Here is a 22,506-nt window from a genome sequence, read left to right as displayed (position 1 = left end):
AGGCAGCCAGGGAGGGCGGCACTACCGTGAGCAGTACGGCAGCAGTACCCACTTGGTCCAGATGTTTGGCCTTGCACTGTGTTATGTATGTAACCTTGGCTCTCGAAGCAGAAGGCCAGCGTGATGACTAGCCCTTGCGTGGGACAGAGGTTCAGAACGATTAAGTAACTTGCCCAAGGTTGCACCGCCAGTGAGTGGAACACGTGGCTCACCTCTGCCTTCCAGTCCAGTGCTCCACCAACGGCAATGCAGGCAGCTGGCAGACGTGAGGCTGGGGCTGCATCAAGGGTTTTAGATCACGGTGGAAGTCGTCCTCCACTTCAGGGAGGCAGGGGGCCGTGCCCACCAGGGAGCCAGCCAGCCCACCTTAGTGGAAGTCACCCACTTTCAGGAACCCCTGGGCGGGCAGCCAGGGCCTCAGGGGGGTCCTTGTGACCCCACATGCTGGTGGACACTGCTCCTCTCTGTCCCCTGCACCTGGGCTGGCAGAGGCCTCCTTCTACCCTTCTCTTTCTGTCCTTGGGAGCCCCTGGGAGGGAGAGAGGGGCCCTGGGCACTGCTGGTTTCTGCCCTGCACTCCAGCGCAGAAACTCGCCCCCACAGTGGGGAGCAGGCCTTCTCTGCCTCCTCCTCCACAGCCACAGCTCCAGGGTGGGGGCAGACACAGGGGCTCTCTCATCAACCCCTCACTGGGCTTTGAAGCAGCTCTCTGCCTTGTGTTTGTGCTTTCCCTGAGCAGTTGGCACAGACTCTCTGAGCTCCACTTTCCTCTTGTACAAAAAAGGGGCAACACTTTCTGTGATGGTCACCTGCCGCGTGCCAACTTAGCAACCACGGAGGACTGGGCGGGGTTTGCCCTCGCTGCGTCCGACACCAGCTGTTGCCATGCAGGAATTTAGTGCATGATTAGTGTCCACAGTGCACAGTCGGGAAGGAGCTTGTCCTCGGCATCGAGGGCAGCCCCGTGCTGCGGGCCCGCTGAAGGCCTCCAGGGCAAAGACAGTTTCCCCGGAGGGGCTTCGCCAGATGCTGAGGCCGCATTCTGCCCGAGGTCCCAGCCTCCACACTCACATGAGCCAGTTCCTACAATAACGCTGAAAAGTGGGCTCTGGTTCTCAGCAGAATGCTGACTGGTCACGCTGCACTCAGGAGCTTGACACGGGGTCTCACGGAGACGCTGTCTCTGTGCTTGGGGCAGGCACACAGTGTGGGGCTTCGGGTATGGGGACTGAGGCTTGCAAGGGACTTGTCCCCAGATTCAGAGCTGGGTCAGGGTCCAAGCAGGCCTGCCCTCCCTCCCCTCTCACGGTCCTCACCCTGTCACCCATCTCCTTGCCAAGACCCTCAGGTCTAGGTGCCAGGGGGCCACTGTGGCTCCCCTCTCCTGGTGACCTTTGGGTCTAAGGCCCTTAAGCCGCAGTGAGCAGGGTGGGGGGCAGGGAGGCCAGAAACACTGCTGGGGCCCCACTGGTGTTGAACAGTCAACAGCTTCTTATGCAACACTAGCAGGCCTTGAGATGCCCACATTCCCAGGCCCCAGAGCTGTCCGGGTCCTGTGGGGGCTTCAGAGTCTTCGTTGGTGCAGTGGTCCAGGACCTCGGCTGCACAGCCGCCCCTGCCCGGGGGGGGCTTCCTCCGCCCCACTGCCCCACTCTGCAGGCCTAGCAGGCTAGTCCCTGAGGCCCAGAAGCCCTTGGAGGCCAGAAGGGGAAGGGCAGAAGGTGCCCTGGGGCCCCTGGGCTGAGGGGCAGCCACATCTTAGCTCCGGTCATTGTCACCCCCAGCAACACAGGCCCATACGGCCAGGCCTTCTTCCCATTTTTCAAGAAAAGCCTCACATCCAGGTTTTTGTGTGAGTACTTTGAATTCTTACTGGTTTGTTTTTTTTTTTAAGTAAGGAAAACATTGGTTTGAATAGATCATGTCTGTGCACAGTGAGAGTGTGAGTGGTGTGTCTCACGGGCACACAGAGCAGCTCCCACACCCAGGCCTCGGCCCAGACGGTTCAAGCCCACCCGCTCACTCAGCACCTCTGCGGACCCCCACCACGTGTCCAGCGCCGCTCTCGGAAAACACACCCCCCTTGTTTGCTCCTTGGTCTTTGTACTTAACGTCAAAACATCGCACCCAGCACCAAGGAGGTCTTGGATGTGTCCATCATACTGCTAAAACGTGAGTGAGGTGGCCTCAGTGACAAGGTGGAGGAAGGGGACAGTACACAGAAGATGGGCTCTGGGCTCTCCAGGCCTTCAAGGACCCTGGGGGAAGGGAGTGGGCAGGAGCCAGAAGGCCTCCAAGCCCTCTCTGAGGTCACAGAGGCTGGTGTAGCCGGTGGGAATGGGTGTGAAGGGCAGCACGGCTGTCTGGACGGAGCAGAGGGGCCCTGAGAGCCAGCCGAAATGGACCATGCTGTACGGTTTGGGATTGGGGGACAGCTCTGAAGCCTCGGGGCTCAGCCCCAGCTGAGGCCGACCCTGAGGTTCAGGCAGGGGGACTGTGCCAGACCCAGGTTGGGGGCAGCCATGACATTTACCTAACCTCCCAAGCCCATCTGGCCCTGTGCGGTGGGCTGGTTGTGACAGCGGCTCGGAGCTTCCCTCCTGCTAACGGCCACCAGCCCACCCAGCTACTGGGTTCCTCTTTTCTGAGGCACCCACATTGAGGTCCGTTGGGACTCTGCCCTCCTTGCTCTGCCCTGGGGGGCCTGGGGGGTCAGCTGGGCTGGCAGCTCAGCAGAGGTGCTCAGCAGGCATTTGTGGAAGGAGGGGATCAAGGGACGAGTAAGCAGGTGCGAGCGTGCATGAATGGATGCGTGCATTTGGTAGGTGAATGCACGCAGGTGCACTGGGTACCACAAACGCATGCACATTGGGGTTCTCAGGCTGAGTGACGAGGCAGATTGTGGGCAGGTTGTGTCAGCAAAGGGGCAGGTGTGGAAATGGGGAAGCAGTTGGCACACAGCTCGGAACTGGGCAGGGAGTCCAAGCGAGGTCACTTGCCGGGCACCTGCTTGCCTGGGCCCCTATGAGAACCTGCTCTAGGGAGATCTGTGAGTGCCCCTGTCCCCAGCACCCTGCCAAGGCCCCTCCCCTCTTCCAGGTTCAGGCTCTCACGGGCCCTCTCGGGGACCTGCACACCCTCCTCCACACCTCTGTCCGTGCCTGCCCTGGGGCTGGCGTCTCCGACCCCGTGCCTGGCCTGTGGACTGTATGTGCAACCAGGATCCCACCGAGGCCTGTGGAGCGGAGCTGGGGTGGGGGCTGAAGGAAAGGACACGGGGCAGGGGCAAGTCTTGCCCACCCCTCGGCCGCCCCACGTGTGGCCAGCACGTGGGAAGATGACTGTGGCTGTGCAGCAGGAGGCCCTCACTCTGGATCCGGTGACCACTCCTAGGAAAGTTTCCCCAGCCTTGCCCATGCTTCACAGAGCTGCCGGCAGCTCTGATGTGACTGCTAAGTCTTCTCGGGGCCTGGTTTCTGCCAGGGTGGCCTGCTGGGCACATTCACCGGTACAGCCACTAGATCTCGGCCCATGGTCCCAGGCCCATAGGTGCTGGAGTCACTACCTCATGCCCAGCCACTGTCATCAGAGGGACAACAACACATACTAACAGCCACACGTAGCTGCCAAGTCACATCGTCACAGGCAGACACACAAGGACAGCCGTGTGCACCATGGCTGCGGCATCGTCATATGCGGTGTCACAACCACACGTATTGAGCAGTGCAGGGTCCCAGGTTGGGTATTCTGGATCACCCCTCACCCTTACGGCCCCCCCCAAGAAAAAGTGCTCACTAGTGTCATGGGGTGAGGCCTCACCACGCCTTCTCCCACCCGCATCCCTGAGGTCAGGACTGGTGGGCGCTCTGTCTGCCCCTCCCTCAGGCGGCTGCTCTGTGGCTGTCCTGCTCACAGCTGCCTTGTGGCCCTGTATTCCTCGGGAAAACTATTCATGGACCAGTGGGGACCCAGGAAGCCCCCAGAGCACTGCAGTCAGTGAGTGACCTGACTGTCACACTCCCTTTTTTCAGGTCCTCAGATTTTCCACCTGTCTAATGAGGGGGCAGGGAGGAAATGGACCTGTGCCTCCAAGTCTCTCCTGGCACTCCTCCTGGGGACGGCCAGAATCCTGCGGACTGGCTGGCACTTCCTGGTTCCCAGACTTCTTGGAGCAGGGCCATTGGCCCCGAGTCTCTGTTCCACCTCGTGGCTTCGTGCCTCTTGCAAATGAATAGGCCCCCGGCAAGGTTTCCTTGGAGGGCAGGACAGCTCAGCTGTGCCTGAGGCCTCCAAGGGGCCCCTGAGCCAGGCCCGATGCATGGCTGTCTGCTGCAGGGACAGAGGGAGTGCTGCCCGGCTTGGGGACAGGGACAGCAGGACTGACCGCCTGGGACCCACTGAAGCCTCCAAGCAAAAAGAACCTTCTGGAGGAGCTGCCCGTAACTCTGCCCCAGGCTCAGGCACGGTGGGCACTCAGCACCAGAGGTGGTCGATATTTCAGGAAGAGCAAGGCCGGCCCTGCCTCCCCTTCCTGTTCTTGATCCTCCCGGACCCCTGGGGGTGTGGGGTGTCCCAGGGCAGCTGAGGAGTGAGGCTGTCCACCCCAGGAAAGGTCAGTGGGTCTGTAAATGCCCCCAGTCCAGTCAGGAGTACCATTCTGTGCACTTCGAGATTTGTGCTCTTCTCATTGGTCACTTCATTGCCTAGTTTGGTGGGGGAGGGGCGGGGGGGCTGGGGTGAAAGGAAGCAGCCAAAGTGCAACTGAAGTAGTGTTTGTTGGTGCTCAGGGTGTTTGACAGGTGTTCCCTGGGAAAAAAATGTTCTGGGGTTGAGTAAGGAAAGCGCATTATGTAACTCGGCTGGGCCGAGCAAAGGTGAGACGGTGTCAAGTTCAAGGTTTCTCTGGCAGAGCCTCCTGAGGACCAACAGCAGGAGTCTCACTTCCCACACCCCCAGCCCGCTTTCTCCTCCGAGCCCCTGGCGTGGGAGCTTCTGAGAGGTCCCCGCGATCCCTGAGGGCTCTGCACCCCACCCCAGGGCTCCAGACTCTGCAGGGCACCTGAGAACCTGCATTTCTCCATGTTCTCAGGGCTGCTGCCAGGATCACACTTGGCCAACCACTCCTCTTATCTCCAGTGGCCCGCAGGGACTGTCTGAAGCAAGTGCCGCCTCTGCTCCCCACCCTCGCCCGAGTCTGCCAAGCCCACCCTCTTAGGTGACACCCCCCCCACACTGGCTTTTCCTGTCCCTTAGACACACCCAGCTCGGCCTTTGTGGTTGCCGTCCCCACTGTCCTGTGATGTCCTGGGCCCAGATCTTGTGGGCAAGCCCTCCCTCCTGCCCCTTCATTCCCCTCAACCCCATCCTGCCAGCCCTGCTCTTCCCAGAGACCCTCCAGGGCCCACCCTGTGCATCCAGGTGGAAGATCCTTGCTCACGGCTCTGCTCCTGGTGCCTGGGAAGGTTGTGGAGGGAGTTTAGAGGTGCCCTTAATAAGGGGTTTCCAGCTCGGCCTGCAGGCTGCGTGTGGCTTGGGGCGGCTATGAGTGTGGCCCAACACAAAACCATAAATTGACTTTAAACCTTTCTTTTCTTTAGATTTTGTTTACTTATTTTTAGAGAGAAAGGAAGGGAGGGAGAGATATATTGCTTGGTTGCTTCTCGCCCACCCCGACCTGGGGACCTGGCCCACAACCCAGGCATGGGCCCTGACTGGGAATCAAACCAGCGACCTTTTGGTTCACAGGCCAGAACTCAATCCTCTGAACCACATGAGCCTGGGCTAGTGTGTGTGTGTGTTTAATGTGTGGCCCAAGACAACTCTTCTTCTTCCAGGGTGGCCCAAAGATGCCAAAAGGTTGGACACCCTTTTGAAATGGATGGAGCCTGGAACCACTCGGGGGCCTCCCCAAGCCAGCCAGGCCTGAGCCACGGGGGGCCTCACACAGGGGGCACAGAATGGGGCTCTCTGATCTTATGCCGGGTCTGGTGCCCTGGGTGGGGCGGGGAGGAGGGGAGAGCTGCCCAGGCTGGGGTGGAGGCACAGCCCTGTGAGCTGCCTGGCTCTGGCGCTGGTTCCATGAACCTTATCAGTGCCAACCTGAATCCTGTCCCTGGAACACTCCAGGTCTCTGACACATCCCAGAGTCATGGCGGTGCAGATGGACTCAGCTCAGCCAGCTGCCCACAGTGACCCTAGTGAGCTCACAGAGCATCCTGTGGCAGGGCCTGGCCCTGGGGTGACCTCACTGGGCAGCCGGTGGAAGGAGGGTCAGCCCAGGCCTGCCCGTCTGCCTGCCCGGAGCAGAGGAGTTACCGGGGGCGGGGGGAGAGTGGCAGGCCCCTCTGGCCTCCCTCTCTGTGAGCTGGGGGGTGGCTGGCTGCTCAGAACCTCTGCCGGGGTCACCAGAGCCTGATTCTGTGTCCCGCGTCCCCCCACAGAGGCTGTGCTGGCTGTGTTTGCCCACCCCCGGTCCTCTCTGTCAAGCCAAGGCTGTCGGTTTGGCAGCCTTGGGGGTGGGGACTGTCCCTGAATGCACACTTGATGTCAGTGGTGACCTTGCTCAGGATTCCCAAGGAATTTTCCGATGAGCGAGGCTTTGACTTGGGGTCCTGCTGCACAGGAAGCTGACAGGAGGCCCTGAGTCTTGCTCTGGATGGCTCTGCCCGGCAGGTGGGCTGCAGGCTGAGGCCCCATCAGGCGCCTGTAGGACAGTCTTGGGTATAACCCGCTGAGCAGGGTTCGGCCTCTTGTGCATCGACACGGGTGAGCTCGTCCTGGGTGTCTGCAGGAAGCGTCCCCCAGACTGAGCTCCTCAACCTGCCCCCTCCTGCCTTTTGTTTTTCTAAATATTCACGCAAGGACATGTTCACTATGAGAGAAAGAGAAACATCAATGTGTGGTTGCCTCTCGTGCGCCCCCTACTGGGCACCTGGGCCACAACCCATACATAGCACAGATCAGTACGCACCCTGACAGGGGATCAAACTCCCAACCCAGGTATGTGCCCTGTTTGAGAACTGAACCCGCAACATTTTGGTGTGAGGTGGCAACGCTCCAACCAACCGAACCACCCGGCCAGGGCCCTGCCCTTCTTAAAGCTACAGTTTGTTGAGAGCTTACCAAGCACCAGGCCTGTGGTGTAATCCTTAGAGCAACCCTGCGCCCCAGGGTTGCCTCCTCCTCCAGAAAGAGAGCGTGAGGCCCTCACTCCAGGTACCTGTGAATGCGACCTTATTCGGAAAGACGGTCTTTGCAGACGCAATCAAGTTAAAATGAGGTCTTGCTGGATTACACTGGGCCCCAACCCATGGCTGGGGCCCTTATAAAAAAAAGGGAAATTGGGGTTCAGGGGCACATCGAGAAGGTCACTGTGTCGAGCAAGCAGAAGCCGGAGCAATGTAGCCACCAGCCAAGGAACTCAGGGGCTGCCAGGAAAGGGGAATGGCCCCACCAACACCTTGACCTCTGACTTTTGGCCTCCAGCCCTGTGAGTGAAGAAACTTCTGTTGCGCACGGATTTAAGCTACCTGTTTGTAGTACTTTAGCACAGCAGCCCTGGGAAGCTGATACACCTCGCTTCTGTCATGGCTCCCACACGATCTCCATTTTACATGAGGAAATGAGGCTCTGGGGGGTGAGCCCTCGTGCCCAGTTACGCAGCAAGTTGGTGTTGCACCTGCGATTAAAACCCAGGTCTGCAGAAGCCCACCCTCTCCCCAGCAGGCCCCCTCAACCTGTCGCATTGGCTCTACCCCATGATCCCCTCCAGCACTCCCTGGCACACACTCGCAGCTGAACAGGAGACCCCATCTTCTCCCTGCTGGGGGCCCACCAGTCTTCAACTCTGTAGGGTAAGTGGAGGCAGTCTGGCTTCCCCACCCAGGGGTCTGGGGAGCTAAGGGGAGCAGTGTTCCCACAGCCTCGGAGGGGACTGACACCCAGTGTTCTCACAGCCTTGAGACGGGGTCTGATAAACTGTTCCCATAACATGAAGTGGGCTCGCATGTGCAGAATTATATTATGTTACGTCATGTTCTGGCAGTTTTCCAGCTTTGTTCCCCTCTAGTACTTAAACAGGTAGGGACTCCTGCTGGGGGCAATGATGATGAGAGACACGCAAGGGCACCGGTGCCCCAATGGGTGCCACGCTGGGGAGCAAGGGCCATGACTTGAAACGTGCAGATAGACACACAGCTTGCAGCGTGTGTGGCTTGTTCACCCGTGAATAAAGGCGTGCCAGGCATCCCAACGGCTCTGTGAGTATTTTTCTGTCTGTATGAACACCATGGACCTGCCTGGCCTTGAAGGGTGGTCAAGCAAGTTCCTAAAGACTCTTCCCCAAGGTCTGGCCTCACCTCCCTCCCGCTCCCTGCACTGGAATGGTCCTTCACCTTCTCTCCGATCAGCCTACACCCTACTCATGTTCCCTAGTTCAGATCTCTCTGCTCCCACGGAGAAGCTTTTCCTGGTTAATCCCTTCCCCTTCTCTCCCGCAGAGGACTGGTCCTGCCCATCAGACTCCACTGCAGCCTGCGAGCGATCTGGTCACGAGTCGTTTGTTTATACAGCAGATCTTTATTGTGCCCCCACTCTGTCTGGACTCTGTCCCGGGTACATCGGCGTAGGCACATCTGCTCCCCAGAGCTGACATTCTCAGGGGAGAAGACAATGAACCAGCAGGTCCAATGTGTCAGATGGTGATAAGTCACCAATGGAAAATAAAGCAGGGAGCCCTGACTGGTGTGGGTCAGTGGGAGGGCATCGTCCAGCAAACTGAAAGGTCGCCGGTTCTTTCCTGGTCAGGGGACATGCCTGGGTTGCGGGTTCGGGCCCCAGTCAGAGCATGTTTGAGAGGCGGTGATTGATGTTTCTCTCTTGCACCGATGTTTATTAATTTTTAGAGGGAGGGGGAGGGAGGGAAAAAGAGAGGGAGAGAAACACTGACCTGCAAGATATACTTCCATTGGTTGTCTCTTGCATGCCCCTAACTGGGGACATGGCCCACAACCCAGGCATATGCCCTGACTGGGAATTGAACCAGTGACCTTTCAGTTCACAGTCTGGCACTCAGCCCATTGAGCCACACCAGCCAGGGCAAAAAATAAAATCTTTAAAACAAATGTAATACACCTTTAAAAAAAAAAGAACAGCAGGGAAGGGGAAGGCAGGTGGCATTGTCAGTAGGGTGGTCAGGGAGGGCTACGCTGAGAGGCCGGTGTCTCGGCAAAGTCCTGGTGGCCGTAGTGGCTGGAGCTGAGAGGACACTGGGACAACAGCCAGTGCAGGAGTCTGTCTGAGATGAGTGTTTGGCACGTTCTGGCTCAGAGAACAGTGGGAAGGCTAACGTGGCTGCAGCAGAGACAGCTGGGGGAGGGGACGGGGGGAGGGGTGGGAGCAGAGGCAGAGAGGTGTGGGCCAGGGTGCAGAGGAGGTGCGCCCTGTGGCCGCTCAGCCTCAGGCTCTGACGTGAAGTAACAGCTCATGAAATGCTCCCTCCCCCACTGGGGCAATCTTATGATGATCACTTTACAACTGAAGACTCGGAGGCTCAGAGAAGTGGCGTGACTCCCGACCGATCGCCCAGCCCAGAGGAGGCAGGGCCTGGACCCGCCCGCGGACCCGCCTGAGCCTCCCAGCCGCCGGCCTGCGCGGTGCAGCCTGATAGCGCTGGTCCGGTTTCCCGGGCACAGGGTGGGCTGGGCTATGTGGGTGCGGTAATCCCTGCCTTTCTTCCTTCTCTCTCTGCCCCACCCTCTTGGTCCTTGGGTGGCTGGGGGGTCTGGGAGTGACGACACGGAAGGGGGTTCTCATAGCAGGTCCCGTCTGTGAACTTTGACCCAGGACAAAGACATCCTTGCCACAAAGGGGCTTGAAAAAGAAGCTGTCTTCCAGCCCCCCTCAACGTGGAGGTCCCCCCAACACTGAGGTACCTCCCACATTAAGCCCCCTCAACATGGAGGCTCTACTCAGAAATGGAGTGCGAGCTGATGGGGGGACGTGGGGTGGGGGCTGCTGGGTCAGAAAATGGAGGCGCCAATCTTGGCTTAGGCTGGCAGTGCCCGAGGATCCTGGGTTGTCTTTGGGAAGCATCGGTCCATTGCATTTCTTTGGAGAATAAATGAGCAAGAGAGGGTGAGGCAGCCCCACTCTTCCTCCCTGATGAGTAAGGATAGAAGAGAGTGGGACCTGGAATGAGTAGGCAAGATGAGTAAAATCTTCCAGTGCCTCTCACTGAGAGCAGACCCGACGCTGGAAAATTGCTTGACAGAGAGTTTCTCTAAATTCAGTTTTGTCAGTTACAAGCTCCTGTGGACCACCGGTGTTCCCTGGTTTGAACATCATCCTGTGAACAGTGTTGAACAATTTCAGGGTGTCAGTGATACTACACTTGTTTTAAGGAGCATTTCACAGTATCTCAGTTAAATGAGCCTGACCATTCCTAACATAAAGGAACCAATTCTATGGCAGATCACAGTGAAGACTGGACAACTGAAGACTCGGAGGCTCAGAGAAGTGGCGTGGTCTGCTTCTTGCGTCCGGCTTAGACCTTTGAGGTCCAAAGGAGAGACTCAGTCCCCCACATTCCAGCTCTGTGAGTGAGTGTTTCTGAGCCTGTTGAATCAGGCTCTGGTTTGCAGGTCCCGTATTACATCTTAGGTTTCAGATGCAGTTAGAAACCCCAGGGCCGGGCTGGATTGTAATCAGTGGTGGGGTGGGGGCCAAGCCCAGGGGAGATGATGGGGGTGTAAACAACAAAAGGGCTGTGTTATAAGCCCCACAAGCCCTCAACAAGTTCAGTGACTAAAAGTAACCACACAGGATGTCCTGATCATACATTCCTAAACGGGCAATGGCAGGTAGTGACGTCCCAGGCCTACAATAGCTTCCTGAACAGGGTAAAGCTTGACCTTAGTGAGCCTATCCATAGTTCTTATGCATACGGGGTAGCATCCCTTTGAAATGTCCAGTGCTTTTCCAGACCCCTGGAAGACACAAGTGCAGGTACCAGAACACAGGGCCACCCTGTCATTTTGTTGCCTGAACACCACCTCTACTAACTGTGAAAGTTAATTAGCCATCCTGCACCCACCAATGTGAAAGAAGTGTTTCTCCATCTTGCTTTGTATCCAGTCCTAGAGACTTTCCCACTTTGCTCTCTCCTGCTTCTTTAACCTACCACCAATGGATTTCACGTAAACCTCCTTACTCCTCCTTTGATTCTAACGGAGAAAATGAGCTGCAATACTGCCATTCTCCGAGCATTTTCTCAATCCCTTTGGATTTTGCTGCCAGACATGTCCTCTAAATTTTGGCTCAAATAAACTCGAAAAAACTTCCCTACAGGCTGGACATTCTTTACTCCACTGAAGTTCGCTGAATCTTGCAACCTGCCCAGGTCAGTTCCAGATTGGGAAGACGCCAGTAGCAAGGTCTGGAGAGGCTGGACCTTCCCACTGCAGAAAGTGGGCAGCAGCGGCCTCTGGTGGCCAGGCTCCGGGCTTGTCTCCTTCCCCTTCCGGCATGTTACTAATTTACAAGGGCTTCGCAGGGCTGGATCAGGCTGCAGCACACTCCCTCACATTACAAACGGGGAAACCGAGGCCCACAGAGCAAGGCTGTTTTTCCCAGAAGCCACATACAAAGGAGAACTGAGAAAGGCACCTAGGTCTCTCCACTCCAAACTTGTGGTTCCAAGTGACTTGACTAGTGGTTTGTTTTGTTTTGAAGATTTTTATTTTTAAACAAATCTTTAATTTTATTTTTAGAGAGGGGGAGGGGAGGGAGAGAGTAAGGAAACCATCGATATGAGAGGGAACATCTTTCTGTTGCCTCTCGTAGGCAGTCGGACCCAGAACAAACCGGCAACCCAGGCAATGTGTCCCGACCGGGAATGGAACCAGAAACCCGTCGCTTTGCTTGCGGGGGACGAAACCCAATCAACTGAGCCACAGCTGTCAGAATGACTGGTGTTTTTATAAGTCGGCACTGTTTTAAGCGCATTTAGAGGGATGAGCCATTTAAAGAATTCCAGAAGGGCGAACAATCAGCTCTTAATAAGGTACTGACTGGAGAAAAAAGGCCTACCGAGCGCTTTTAAAGGAAAATGTACGACTCATTTCCGGGATCCTTAATACTTTCGCCGCTGTGGGTAATCCCGGGCTCTCAATTACTCCCTCAAGGCATCTTGGGAAATGTAGTTCCAGCTTCACCCAGACGCAAGATGGCGGCCTTCTTGGAACTGCATTTCCCAGAGGGCTGGGCTCGTCGACTCTATAATCGCGCTACGGCAGGGTGGGGCGAATTTCTCATTCCAGGGCTTTTTAAATTCTCAGGGAGGATGACTGACGGTGGGCAGGGTCTTTAGCTGCGCAATCCGTAGGCTGCGTGGCCTGGCAAAAGTGGAAGTGGACACCGTGGAACCGGGCCTACAGCTCTGCTTCCGATGGCGGAGCAAATAGCCAAGTCGCTGCGTCCCCTTTAATGGCTGTGGGCGGGGCGCGGGGACGCAACCGGTGTTGCTATTGGCGGTGATTGGGGGCGCGGAAACTGAACGCACCGTAACGGTAGCAGCCGCTGCCACCTCGGGCTCCTCCGGCGCCTTGGGCGCCCTGGGCCCCACCATGGCTGTGCCCTGTCCGGTAAGTGCTACCTTAGTCTCCCCCCTGGACAATGGACACCTGGCCGCAGGTGGCGAGGCGGCGGGTGGGACTCCGGGTTCCGAGCCCGACCTCTCGGCCCCAGTTTATTCTCTGTGCAAAGGGCGCTGGGTCGGGGCACCTAGTGGGCGCCCCGGGGAGCACTCCACAGCCCTTGTTTTGAGAGGTGGTTTCCAACTTGCCTGGCTTTCTGCCTGGGTTGAGAGTCTGGGAGGCTGGGTGGTGACCTTTTGATCCCCGTAAGCATCCGAGGAGTTGAGCCGCGGGCCCAAACTACGACCAAAGCATTTTGACCCCTAATATAGTGTGCTCTTCCCACAAGACACTCCCCCGGCCCCAATATATAAACTACCTTTGCGGGGGGGATGAACTACAGAGCCCCTGGGACTGGGGCAGAGGGTGTTGGGAGATTGCAGGGGTGGACCTAAACTTGCCTCTGCCCACTGAGCCTAGAGGTGAGCACTATCTTAATCTTGTTCTTCCAAGAGACTCAGGTGAGGCAGTTGCTGTTCTGTTGGGGGCCGCCCCCCAGCTGCCACTCCCTCTGGTTGCGAGGGAGAGTTAGGCAGGTGTGTTGGGGGTGGGGCTGGGCACTGGGCCACGGGGACCTTTGTTTTGGGTATAGCTCTGTATAATGGCAGTGGCGTTGATGGGCTCCCTGGTGCACCCAAAATGCTTCTTTGAGGTGTCTGATATTTTGGGCAGGGGGAGAGGTTTGCTTGCCGGGATCAAACTCAAGTGATAGGACAGGAGCTGCTGTTGGATGCAGTCTCTGGTGTATTAGCTCCTAAGTAGCGTCTTGACCTTGGGCTCCGCGGCCACTAGGTGGAGAGGAGATGGTGGTTGCTGCCACCAGGGGCCTCTCCGGGGCCGACCTTTGGGTTCACTGGCCATTCCACAGTGAGGTTGAACGTGTGGGATGTGGTTCCTGAGATGAGGGGTGCTGGAACACCCTGATTTTCTTTCTTTCAGTTAAGAAGTAACCTTATTGAAACATTATTCACATACCATAAAATTCACCCCTCTAAACATAAAATTTAGTGCTTTTTAGTGACTTCGTGGTGTTGCACAGCCATTGTCACCGTCTAATTCCAGAACAGTGTGTCACCCCAGAGAAACCCCCACACTCATGAGTGGTCACTGCCCTCCCTCCCTGTCTTTCCCTCTCCCCCAGCTCCTGGCAAACACCGATCTGTTTTCTGTGTCTATAGATTCGCCTGTTTGGGATGTTTTGTATAAATGGAATCAGACAAAATGTGGCCTTTTGCACTGGCTTCTTTCACTAGGAGTGTGTTTTCGAGGTTCATCCGTGTTGTAGCATGTGCCAGAGCTTTGTGTCCTTCAGGGCTGAAAAATGCCACGTGTAACCTGGGCAGACCACATGTCACTGGTCCATTCACCCACGGAGGATGCCAGGCCGCCCACTTTCTGTCTTAGGCTGTGAACAATGAATGAGTACCGGTTTTTGTCTGAACACATTTTCAGTTCTTTCAGGGGCTGGCTCTGAACTGTTGGGTCATTTGATAAAAACTCTGTGTAAAGTTTTTGAGGAACTGCCAAGCTGTTTCTATAGGGGCTGATTTTTTTTAAAGGTTTTTAAAAAACAATTTTATTCTGGCTCTCTTATATTTTCATATGAGTTTTAGGATCAGCTTGTCAATTTACACAAAAAAAAGGCATCTGGGATTTTCTTAGGGATTAGGTTGATATGTAGAACAATTTGGGGAGTATTGTACCTTAAAAATATCAGTTTTTCCAGACCATGAAGATAGGATGCCTTTCCATTTAAGTACTTCTTTCTAAATTTCCTTCAGTGATAGAGTTTTCACTGGGTACATTTTGTACTTCTTTTAAGTTACCCGTATATTAAATTTTAAAAAACATATTATAAATGGAATTGTTATCTTATTTGTTTCAGATCGTTCATTGCTGATGTACAAAAATATTAAAACAGCCCTGGCTGTTGTGGCTCAGCGGACTGAGCGCTGGCCTGAGAACCAAAGGGTTGCTGGTTCGATTCCCCGTCAGGCACATGTCTGGGTTGCCAGGCTAGGTTACCAGTTGGGGGCACATGAGAGGCAACCAATCACTGCAGCTCTCACGCACTGAGGTTTCTCCTGCTCTGTTTCTCCCTCCTTTCTCCTCTCTCTAAAAATAAATAAAATCTTTAAAAAGACATCAAAATGATTGATTTTTGTCTGTTGGCAACGTACCCTACGCCCTTGCTGAACTTGCGTATTAGCTCTAACAGTCCTTTGGGGGCCGGGCCGTGAGCGTTTCCAGGCCCTCCCGGCAGTCACAGGGAGCGGCTGGGCCCTGGGAAAGCCTCTTCTCTTCCAGCTATCACATGCTTGACCTGGTCTCCCCCAGGAGGACCCCTCGCTGGAGAGGCATTTTAAGGGACACCGAGATGGAGTTACCTGTGTGGACTTCAATCTCAACTCGAAGCAGCTGGGTAAGAGTGGGGGCCACCTTGTTCCAGGTGCTACGTTATGAGCCGAGAAGGCCAAGTTCCCACCTGGGAGGGTGGCACGGGCGGGCATGGGGACCTACGTGCTCTGCCTGGACCTGCCTCTTGCTTCCAGCTCCCAACCTCCCTTCTACATGCAAGAAGGCGGGGGCTCAGAGAGGTTGGGGGCTTCCAAAGTCAGCAGTGCCTCTGAGGGTGGGACTGGGTTTGGGGTTCTCCCTGAACACCCAGCCAGCTCTTGGGTCCTTTCTGTGGGTCTCCATTGATTCCGTCATCCACAGTAGTGTGGGCACGCCTAGTTGGAGATGCCTACCGGAGAGAAGGGTGTGGAGCAGGGCCCGGTGTGCCCCTCCTGCACTGTCCTTGTTTGTGCCCCCTGGTGCCCCTTGCGACTTGGCTGCTTGGGGATGGGGGCAGGATTCCCCCTTCATCTTACCGTGAGGTCTCCTGCTAGGGGCTGCTGGCTTTGTGATCACTTGAGATTAATAGGAAACTGAAATCATTTTTGGTCCATGTTGGGGACCTCCTCTGGGCTTCTCAGTGGTAAAATCTCAGTGGGCTGGGCTCTCGTCCCAGGGCTGGGGGGACCTGCTCCCCAGGGCCTCAGGGTGTGTTTGGGAGACCTGGGAGCCACCTGAGGGGGGTTGGGTTGGCCACGAAGAGCATCTCTTGAGCTGGTTCCCACATGGGCCTGCTCCAAACTCCTGGTCAGCATTCGCTGGCAGTGTAGCCCGTCCCCATCGTCACCCCAAAGTCCCGGTGGAGACCTGAGGCCTGCTAGAGCCGGAGTCACGGGGTTCCTGCTCCCCTCAGCCAGCGGCTCCATGGACTCGTGCCTCATGGTCTGGCACATGAAGCCCCAGTCACGTGCCTACCGCTTCACGGGCCACAAGGACGCCGTCACCTCTGTGAACTTCTCCCCTTCTGGACACCTGCTTGCCTCGGGTTCTCGCGACAAGACTGTCCGCATCTGGGTGCCCAACGTGTGAGTCACAGACTGGGAGGGACCTGTCTGAGTCTGAGGCCCTGGTGCCAGCAGTGTCCCCACCCTGGCTCCGGACTGGTCACGGGGACATCTCCCCCCCTCCCGAGGAGGTGCTGTCAGAAGCTGAGGCTTCAGTTGGGGCCCTCCTATTGGGCTTGGGAGGGGAACTTGGGGTGGATCCGAGTCCTGTCAGGGGGCTGCCTGGTGGCCAGGGCTCTGCTCCTGGGGGTCTTGGGGTGCTCAGGCCCAGGTAGGCGTGAGAGTGTTGCCGTGCTGGTGGCACTCATGTCACCGACTCTGGGTGCCTGTCTACACAGCAAAGGCGAGTCAACTGTGTTTCGTGCCCACACGGCCACTGTGAGGAGCGTCCACTTCTGCAGCGATGGCCAGTCCCTGGTGACGGCCTCCGATGACAAGACAGTCAAGGTGTGGTCAACTCATCGCCAGAAATTCCTCTTCTCCCTGAGCCAGCACATCAACTGGGTCCGCTGTGCCAGGTGAGCATCCGCCCTGGGCCCCGGAAGGAGCCCGGGGTTCGGGGGGTGGGGGCCTCAGGACCCAGGGCGGACCGCCGCTCCTCCAGCTTCCGGAGCGCACCCTCGCCTGGCCGGTGGGAACAGTGATAGCTCTGATGTTGTGAGTGGTAAAGAAGCTTTGCTGAGCTGATGTGTGACAGATCAGTCATCCTGTGGCCAGCTATGGTGACTGACATCTGGGCCAACGCAGCCTGAGGTGACACGTCAGGGCCCCCAATGAACAGCAGCCACACTCAGGTGACGTCTGCACCGCCTCCCTCCACTGCCTTTTGGTTTTGCCTGGCAGTCCCACAAGCTGGGGAGTGTCACCCTGTCGTGGGGGTGAGCAGGCTGCAGCTCAGCATGGGGCAGGACCTTGCCCCCGGGCACATGGCGGGCAAATGGCAGAGCCGGGCTGAACCTGAGTCTCCGGCACGGAGGCTTGCCTGCGGTCCTGGGGATGTTCTGCCCGAGGTCGCTTCTGTTGCAGAGCTGCCAGAGGTGGCAGTGCCGTGGGACGGGCTGACGCAGAGGGCCTCCCAGGTCCCAGAGTCGCAGACACAGGTCTGCCTGCTCCCAGCTGTCTCTGTCCTCTTGACAGAGACCTCGCCTGTCGAGTCTTTCTCCAGTGGAAGAGGTTGGAATCTGGGGACACTGGACCCCATAGAATCCAGGGTCAGGGACTATGGCTGTGTTCTGGGGACCCATGCAACTTACTTGTTCTCCACAGCACCTGTTCCTTTGTCCTGGGAGGTCCCTGAGTGCTCTGAGAGGTCTCACCATCAGGCTTCTGAGAATGGGAGGGGCCAGGCCAACAGATAAGGGTCAAGCCTGCACTGTCCTTTGGCAGTGGCACCCCAGGACCCCCACTCTGCTGGTAGCTGTGTGCCGCTGACCCTCTCTGGCTGTAATGCCAAGCAGCACCAGCGGTCAGTGTGAGCACCGCCACGTGCCGTGTGCAGTGGCGGGGGCCTGCTGTGCCTGCTGCATCTGCTGCACCTCAGAGGGTCGCTGGGTCAGAGCAGGGCATGTGGCCCCGCTGGTCCCTGGGTGCTGGTAGTGGGCACAGCCGATGGGCGGTGCCGTGCGAGGCGGTGTGTGGTGCCCGTGACATCTGCCAGCCTGCGGTGCGACTGGTGCCCTGCTCGACTCAGGTTCTCCCCCGATGGGCGGCTCATCGTGTCCGCCAGCGATGACAAGACCGTCAAGCTGTGGGACAAGACCAGCCGGGAGTGCGTCCACACATACTGCGAGCACGGCGGGTGAGTCCCCAGACCCTCCCCTGCCTGTGGGCGGAGGTGCCGGCGAGGCCGGCGACCAGGGCTCTGCTGCTCCGGGCCCCACCTTCTCCTGTGTGGCTGGAAGCTTCAACCTCCTCCCCATCCTGGGCAGTGAGGGGAGTGCGCAGCCTCGGGGCATGTCATTCATGGGGCGCGTCATTCATGGGGCGCCTCTTTCCCTTCACTTTCTGGCTCTCGGGACTGTGACACGTCTGTCTGGAAGCAGTTGTGCCCAGACCCCAAAAGGCACATGGGTGTGTCCTCTGTGGCAGGGGCTTTGTAAGCAGAAGGGTCCTCTTGGCCTCGGAGCAGACTGGCCGTTAGTGCTGCCCTGTCATCGGGAGGGGGAGGAGCCTGCATCTGCGCAGGGACTCACTGCTCTGGGTCCCTAAATGAGCCCCCGTCTCTGCCCCTGCTGTCGGGGCTCCTCCTGAGAGCTGTCCATACCAGCCTGGAGGCCCCCATGGGGGTGGTGAGGGCCCTCGTGTCTGGCAGGGACCCCAAAAGCCTGAACAGCCAGCTGGCCCTCGGTCTAAAGACTGCTTTCCTTCCTTGTGTGTAGAAGGTGACGCTTTCTGGTGAGTCCAGCTCAGGTCACTGCAGCCACTGCTGCTGCCCGCTCCTCCTCGCTCTTCTGCGGCCACCTGCTGCAGAGACAGGGAGGGAGGGAGGGAGCGTCTGTGGACAGCATGACCAGGTGTGGGATGGGGCCGTGCTGGGGCTTTGGCATCTGCTCCGAGCCGGTGCAGAGCTCCTTAGCCTGCGGCGGCGTTGTCTCTACAGCTTTGTCACCTGCGTGGACTTCCACCCTAGTGGCACGTGCATCGCTGCTGCTGGCATGGACAACACGGTGAAGCTGTGGGACGTGCGGACTCACCGGCTGCTGCAGCATTACCAGTGTGAGTGTCCACGTGCAGGCGCCTGGACCCAGGCCGCCAGCGTCTGGCTTGTCACTGGGGGCTAACAGGGGCCTAAGGACAGCCCTACAGGTGGGGAGGAGCCCCAGGTCGGTGGGGTCTCCCGGGGTTGCATTCTGAGGCATGGCTCTCCCGAGTGGAGCCTTGGTGCTGCCCAGCACTCATCAGCCCTTTGTGCCCACTTACGAGTCATGGCTCGGCTGGAGGCAGAGCCCTCAATGGCTCTCTGGCCAGGGCTCCTCTCGGGCTGCTCGTGCCACTTGCCTCTCCCTGTAATGGAGGCTCTGCCCTCCAGGTCCAAGGTGACAACCCTTGACCCATAAAGGGGACAGGTCTGTCAAAAGAGGTCAGTGTTGGTGGGACATTGGCTGCCTGGGGTCCCACGGTATCCTCCACAGATGTGAGACCATGAGCTGTATGGTCAGTTTAGCTTGGGTTCGGGTTCAGGGGCCAGCCCTGGGCTGTACCCCTTATTTAATTGCAGCCCTTGGAAGGCAGGGGGCCTCAGGCAGTCGAGGTGGGTGGGGGGCGGGGGCAGACCCTGTGTGATCTGGGTGTGGTAGCTGAAGGTGCTCGGGCGCAGTGCTTGTCTGAGCAGGTGTGACCAGGCAGCAGCTCAAGTCACCGGCCGTGGGCCTGGGGCCACAGGAGGACCTGGGAGGCAGCATGGCTGGTGGGCCTGTGGGCTTGGGGCCGAGCCCAGGAAGAGCAGAGCTGGCTGCAGAGAACTGGGATCGGTGACTTGGGACTGAGTTTAAAGTTCATGGGCTCACTCCTAAAAATTCACACCTGAAAACAAGACAGATGTGGCTGAACAAAGGTGTGGGGCCCGTGGTTCAGAGCTCTCCCCCTAGCCCCCACAATCCCCTCCCAGCTGGTTCTTAGGGGCTTGGGGACAGCACTTTCTTGGGGTCACCAGAGTGACAGGCCTCCCATGAAGGAGGAGCGATAGTCATGAAAAGCTCACGGCAGAGGGTGGGCACTGCAGCAGCTTCAGCTTCCCGGTGGGGTCCCCAGCCCCTGAGCTTCCTGGGACAGTGACAGGGCTGCCTCGCAGGGGTGTGGGCAGGATGTTGAGTGGTCCGTGTGGAGGACTCAGAGTGCCTGGCGCAAAGCGGGAGCCAGGTGCACTGCGGGTGAGGCTGACGGGATGCTGAGCCTCAGTCTGGAGTCAGGAGTGTGGTGTTCCTGCCAGGCCAGCCTGCAGTACCCCACAGCCCCACCAGGTGGCAGAGGCCAGCCACAAGAGCCACCGGGGCTTTCCCTGGGGTCTGTCACTGACCTCTTTCAGAGACTTCTAGAACAGAGCTGCTGGGGTCTGTCTTCTCATCAGAGACCATGCCTCTCCCTCCCCACCAGGCTTAGAGGCCTTTCTTCTGCCCCAGGCCTGGACTGGAGACCAGGGAACGTGGGCGGGTGTGGAGGCGTGTGGGTGGGTCGGAGGAAGGGCTGGGACAGGTGGGGCTGATCCCTAGGTGAAGGGATTGGTAACAGTGCCTTCTTTATGGGTTTCTGAGGCTCACGGTACAGTGCCGGGCGGGAGGGGGGGCGTGGTGGGAGGGGCCCAGCCTCCCGGTGCTGGGTTATGAACTTGGCCTGGTGCTGGCAGGACCCACACGGGAGGGCCTTGGATGCCAAGATCTGGCCCATGTTCCAAAGGTGCAGGCAGGCTGGCTGTGCCGGGACCGGTCCGTCATTCGAGCAAAGGGACCGGGGCACATGAGGACAGCAGTGCCGAGAGCAGCCTGGGAAGGAAGCCAAGAGCCTGTGTGACTGGTGGGTGGGCTGTCTGTGCCCGGTGTCTAGGTGAGGGCTGAGCGTCAGGGTGGGGCGGAGCAGGCCCAGGGACCTAGGGCATGAACCGGGTGAGGCCACATCCTGGGTCCCTGCAACTGAGGGGCCCTGGAGGAGAAGGTCTGCAGAGCTCTGGGGAGGGGCAGGCCCCTCCCCCAGCATTGGAGTGGGGGGGGGTGCGACAGCTGGGAGTGAAGGATCATGGGGTCTCGTGCGGAGGGTGGGCAGGAGGGGGTGGCGCAAGCACTGGAAGAGAGAAGGGGATGCTGCAGAGAAGTCCCTGGGGTTCCTGATCCCTCAGGCTGGGCAGTGGGTGGGGGTGGTAGGTCCTGCCCCCGCAGTAGAACCTGCTCCTGGAGATGCTCCCCCACCCTCTGTGGGGTGGGGTTCTGATTGCAGGCTGATCTTCTAAGAAAGGCTCCCAGGTCTCTGGCAGCAGACGCCTGAGTGCTTTCCTGTCCTGGATCCCCAAGGGAGTGAGTTTAAGGATACCGTATCAGCCAAAGTGTCCCGGGTGACTCGGGGAGCACCAGGCACCCTGGTGTGGGCTTTGGGGGTGTGAGGTTGTTGGCTCTTTTGCGAGAACTTTGTTCATAGTATTGTGGTGTGTGTAGCCAGCTGCCCCGTGGCTGTGCTGCATGCAGGGCACTTACTGGCCCGGGTTGGGTGGTTGGAGTCACTTTGGGCTGCAGTAGGCGGCCAGTGCCATTTGTCTCAGGCAGAGTTGGTTGGCTCTGGCCGATCACTGTGGGGAGCAGCTCTGATCTCCCAGGTGGGGGGAGGCGGGGGGCGGGTCTGCGGCGTCCCAAGCGCCCGTCCCTGCGGAGGTGGGTGAGGCTCCATATGCTCCGAGCCCACGCGAAGGCTGTTCAGACTGCTGAGCAGCAGTCCCGGTCCCAGAACCACGGCCTGCCTTATGGCGTCCGGGCACACGCAAGTCTGTCATCCAGGGACAGGCCTGGGTGATCAGCAGGATGGAGCTGCCATTCCCCCGAGTCACTGGGGGCTGGGGGTGCGTAGACTGAGGCTGGCCTATGGTCCTGCAGCAGGAAGCTGTGAGTCTGGGTCTCCAACTCAAGGCCCCCCGAGTCTGGCGTCTGCCCGCCTGCACCCCGCGCTGGGCTCCTTGTTGATTCTAGTCATTGACTCGCTCAGGCACCTGGAGGTCTCGACCCTCCTCTGAAGCTGCAGCTGCAGCCCAGAGCCCCTGGGCCTCAGTCCACTGGCCTCGGCAGGCCCCCACCCTGCCCCAGGGGTGGTCACAGAGGGCTTAAACCAGCTGTGCAGCCGGCAGGCAAGCTTGCATCCTTTGTCACTTTGAGACGGAAAGGGCTGGTAAGAAGGCTGTCCACCTGATCCGGCCTCCTCGCTGGCCCTCTCGCACCAGCCTTGCACGGCACTGACGTGACTTCACGGGGAGGAGTGTTCAGCGTGTCCTGGGTGCTGGGATCAGGGCCCCTTCCTTGCACAAATCCACGGCTCCACCAGGTCATGGGCAGTGCCAGCTGCCGATCCTGAGAGGCCACTCTGGGTGCGGTCAGCCCAGCCCTTGGTACTGGCATTGGGGGTGGGGACTGTCCCAGAAAAGCACCTTCTGCTTGGGTACCTGGGGTTCCTCCAGGCCCCTTGGCTAGTATGCAGCCCAGCAGGCAGCAGGTCAGGTTTGCAGACGGTCTCTGCATGTGGAGCTGGGTGGGCAGAGTGGATTGTGGCAGCCAGGTTTCTCCTTCAGCCGCTGCTGCCCACAAGCTGTGACCACTCCCCAGCATTTAGGGGCAGGGTCTGCTGTGGCCTCCGTCCCACCCTCCCAGGCCCCTGGTGACCTGTCAAATCCTGATGTCGGTGTATCTCTGACCCAGAGTTGGGAATCCCATCTTTGGGATAGA

At 58.4% G+C, this 22,506-nt stretch overlaps 1 protein-coding gene across 1 annotated transcript in view; it reads left to right on the top strand.

The window, feature by feature from the left end:
• The first annotated feature begins 12,219 nt into the window (after positions 1 to 12,219).
• Positions 12,220 to 22,506, top strand: part of POC1A (POC1 centriolar protein A) — a 55,155-nt gene continuing 44,868 nt past the window's right edge. The window contains exons 1-6 of the mRNA XM_037128628.2: positions 12,220 to 12,641; positions 15,030 to 15,114; positions 15,943 to 16,114; positions 16,432 to 16,611; positions 17,784 to 17,891; positions 18,693 to 18,808. Of these exons, the coding sequence (XP_036984523.2) occupies positions 12,624 to 12,641; positions 15,030 to 15,114; positions 15,943 to 16,114; positions 16,432 to 16,611; positions 17,784 to 17,891; positions 18,693 to 18,808 (679 nt within the window). The 5' untranslated portion in view covers positions 12,220 to 12,623. The remainder of the gene's footprint in view (positions 12,642 to 15,029; positions 15,115 to 15,942; positions 16,115 to 16,431; positions 16,612 to 17,783; positions 17,892 to 18,692; positions 18,809 to 22,506) is intronic.

The sequence above is a fragment of the Artibeus jamaicensis genome, unplaced genomic scaffold (genome assembly GCF_021234435.1).
Source record: "Artibeus jamaicensis isolate MK-2021 breed Jamaican fruit bat unplaced genomic scaffold, CSHL_Jam_final contig_519, whole genome shotgun sequence".
Lineage (NCBI taxonomy): Eukaryota > Metazoa > Chordata > Mammalia > Chiroptera > Phyllostomidae > Artibeus > Artibeus jamaicensis.
The sequence above is the reverse complement of the archived record's forward strand: the minus strand, read 5'-3'. Positions and strand labels throughout refer to the sequence as shown.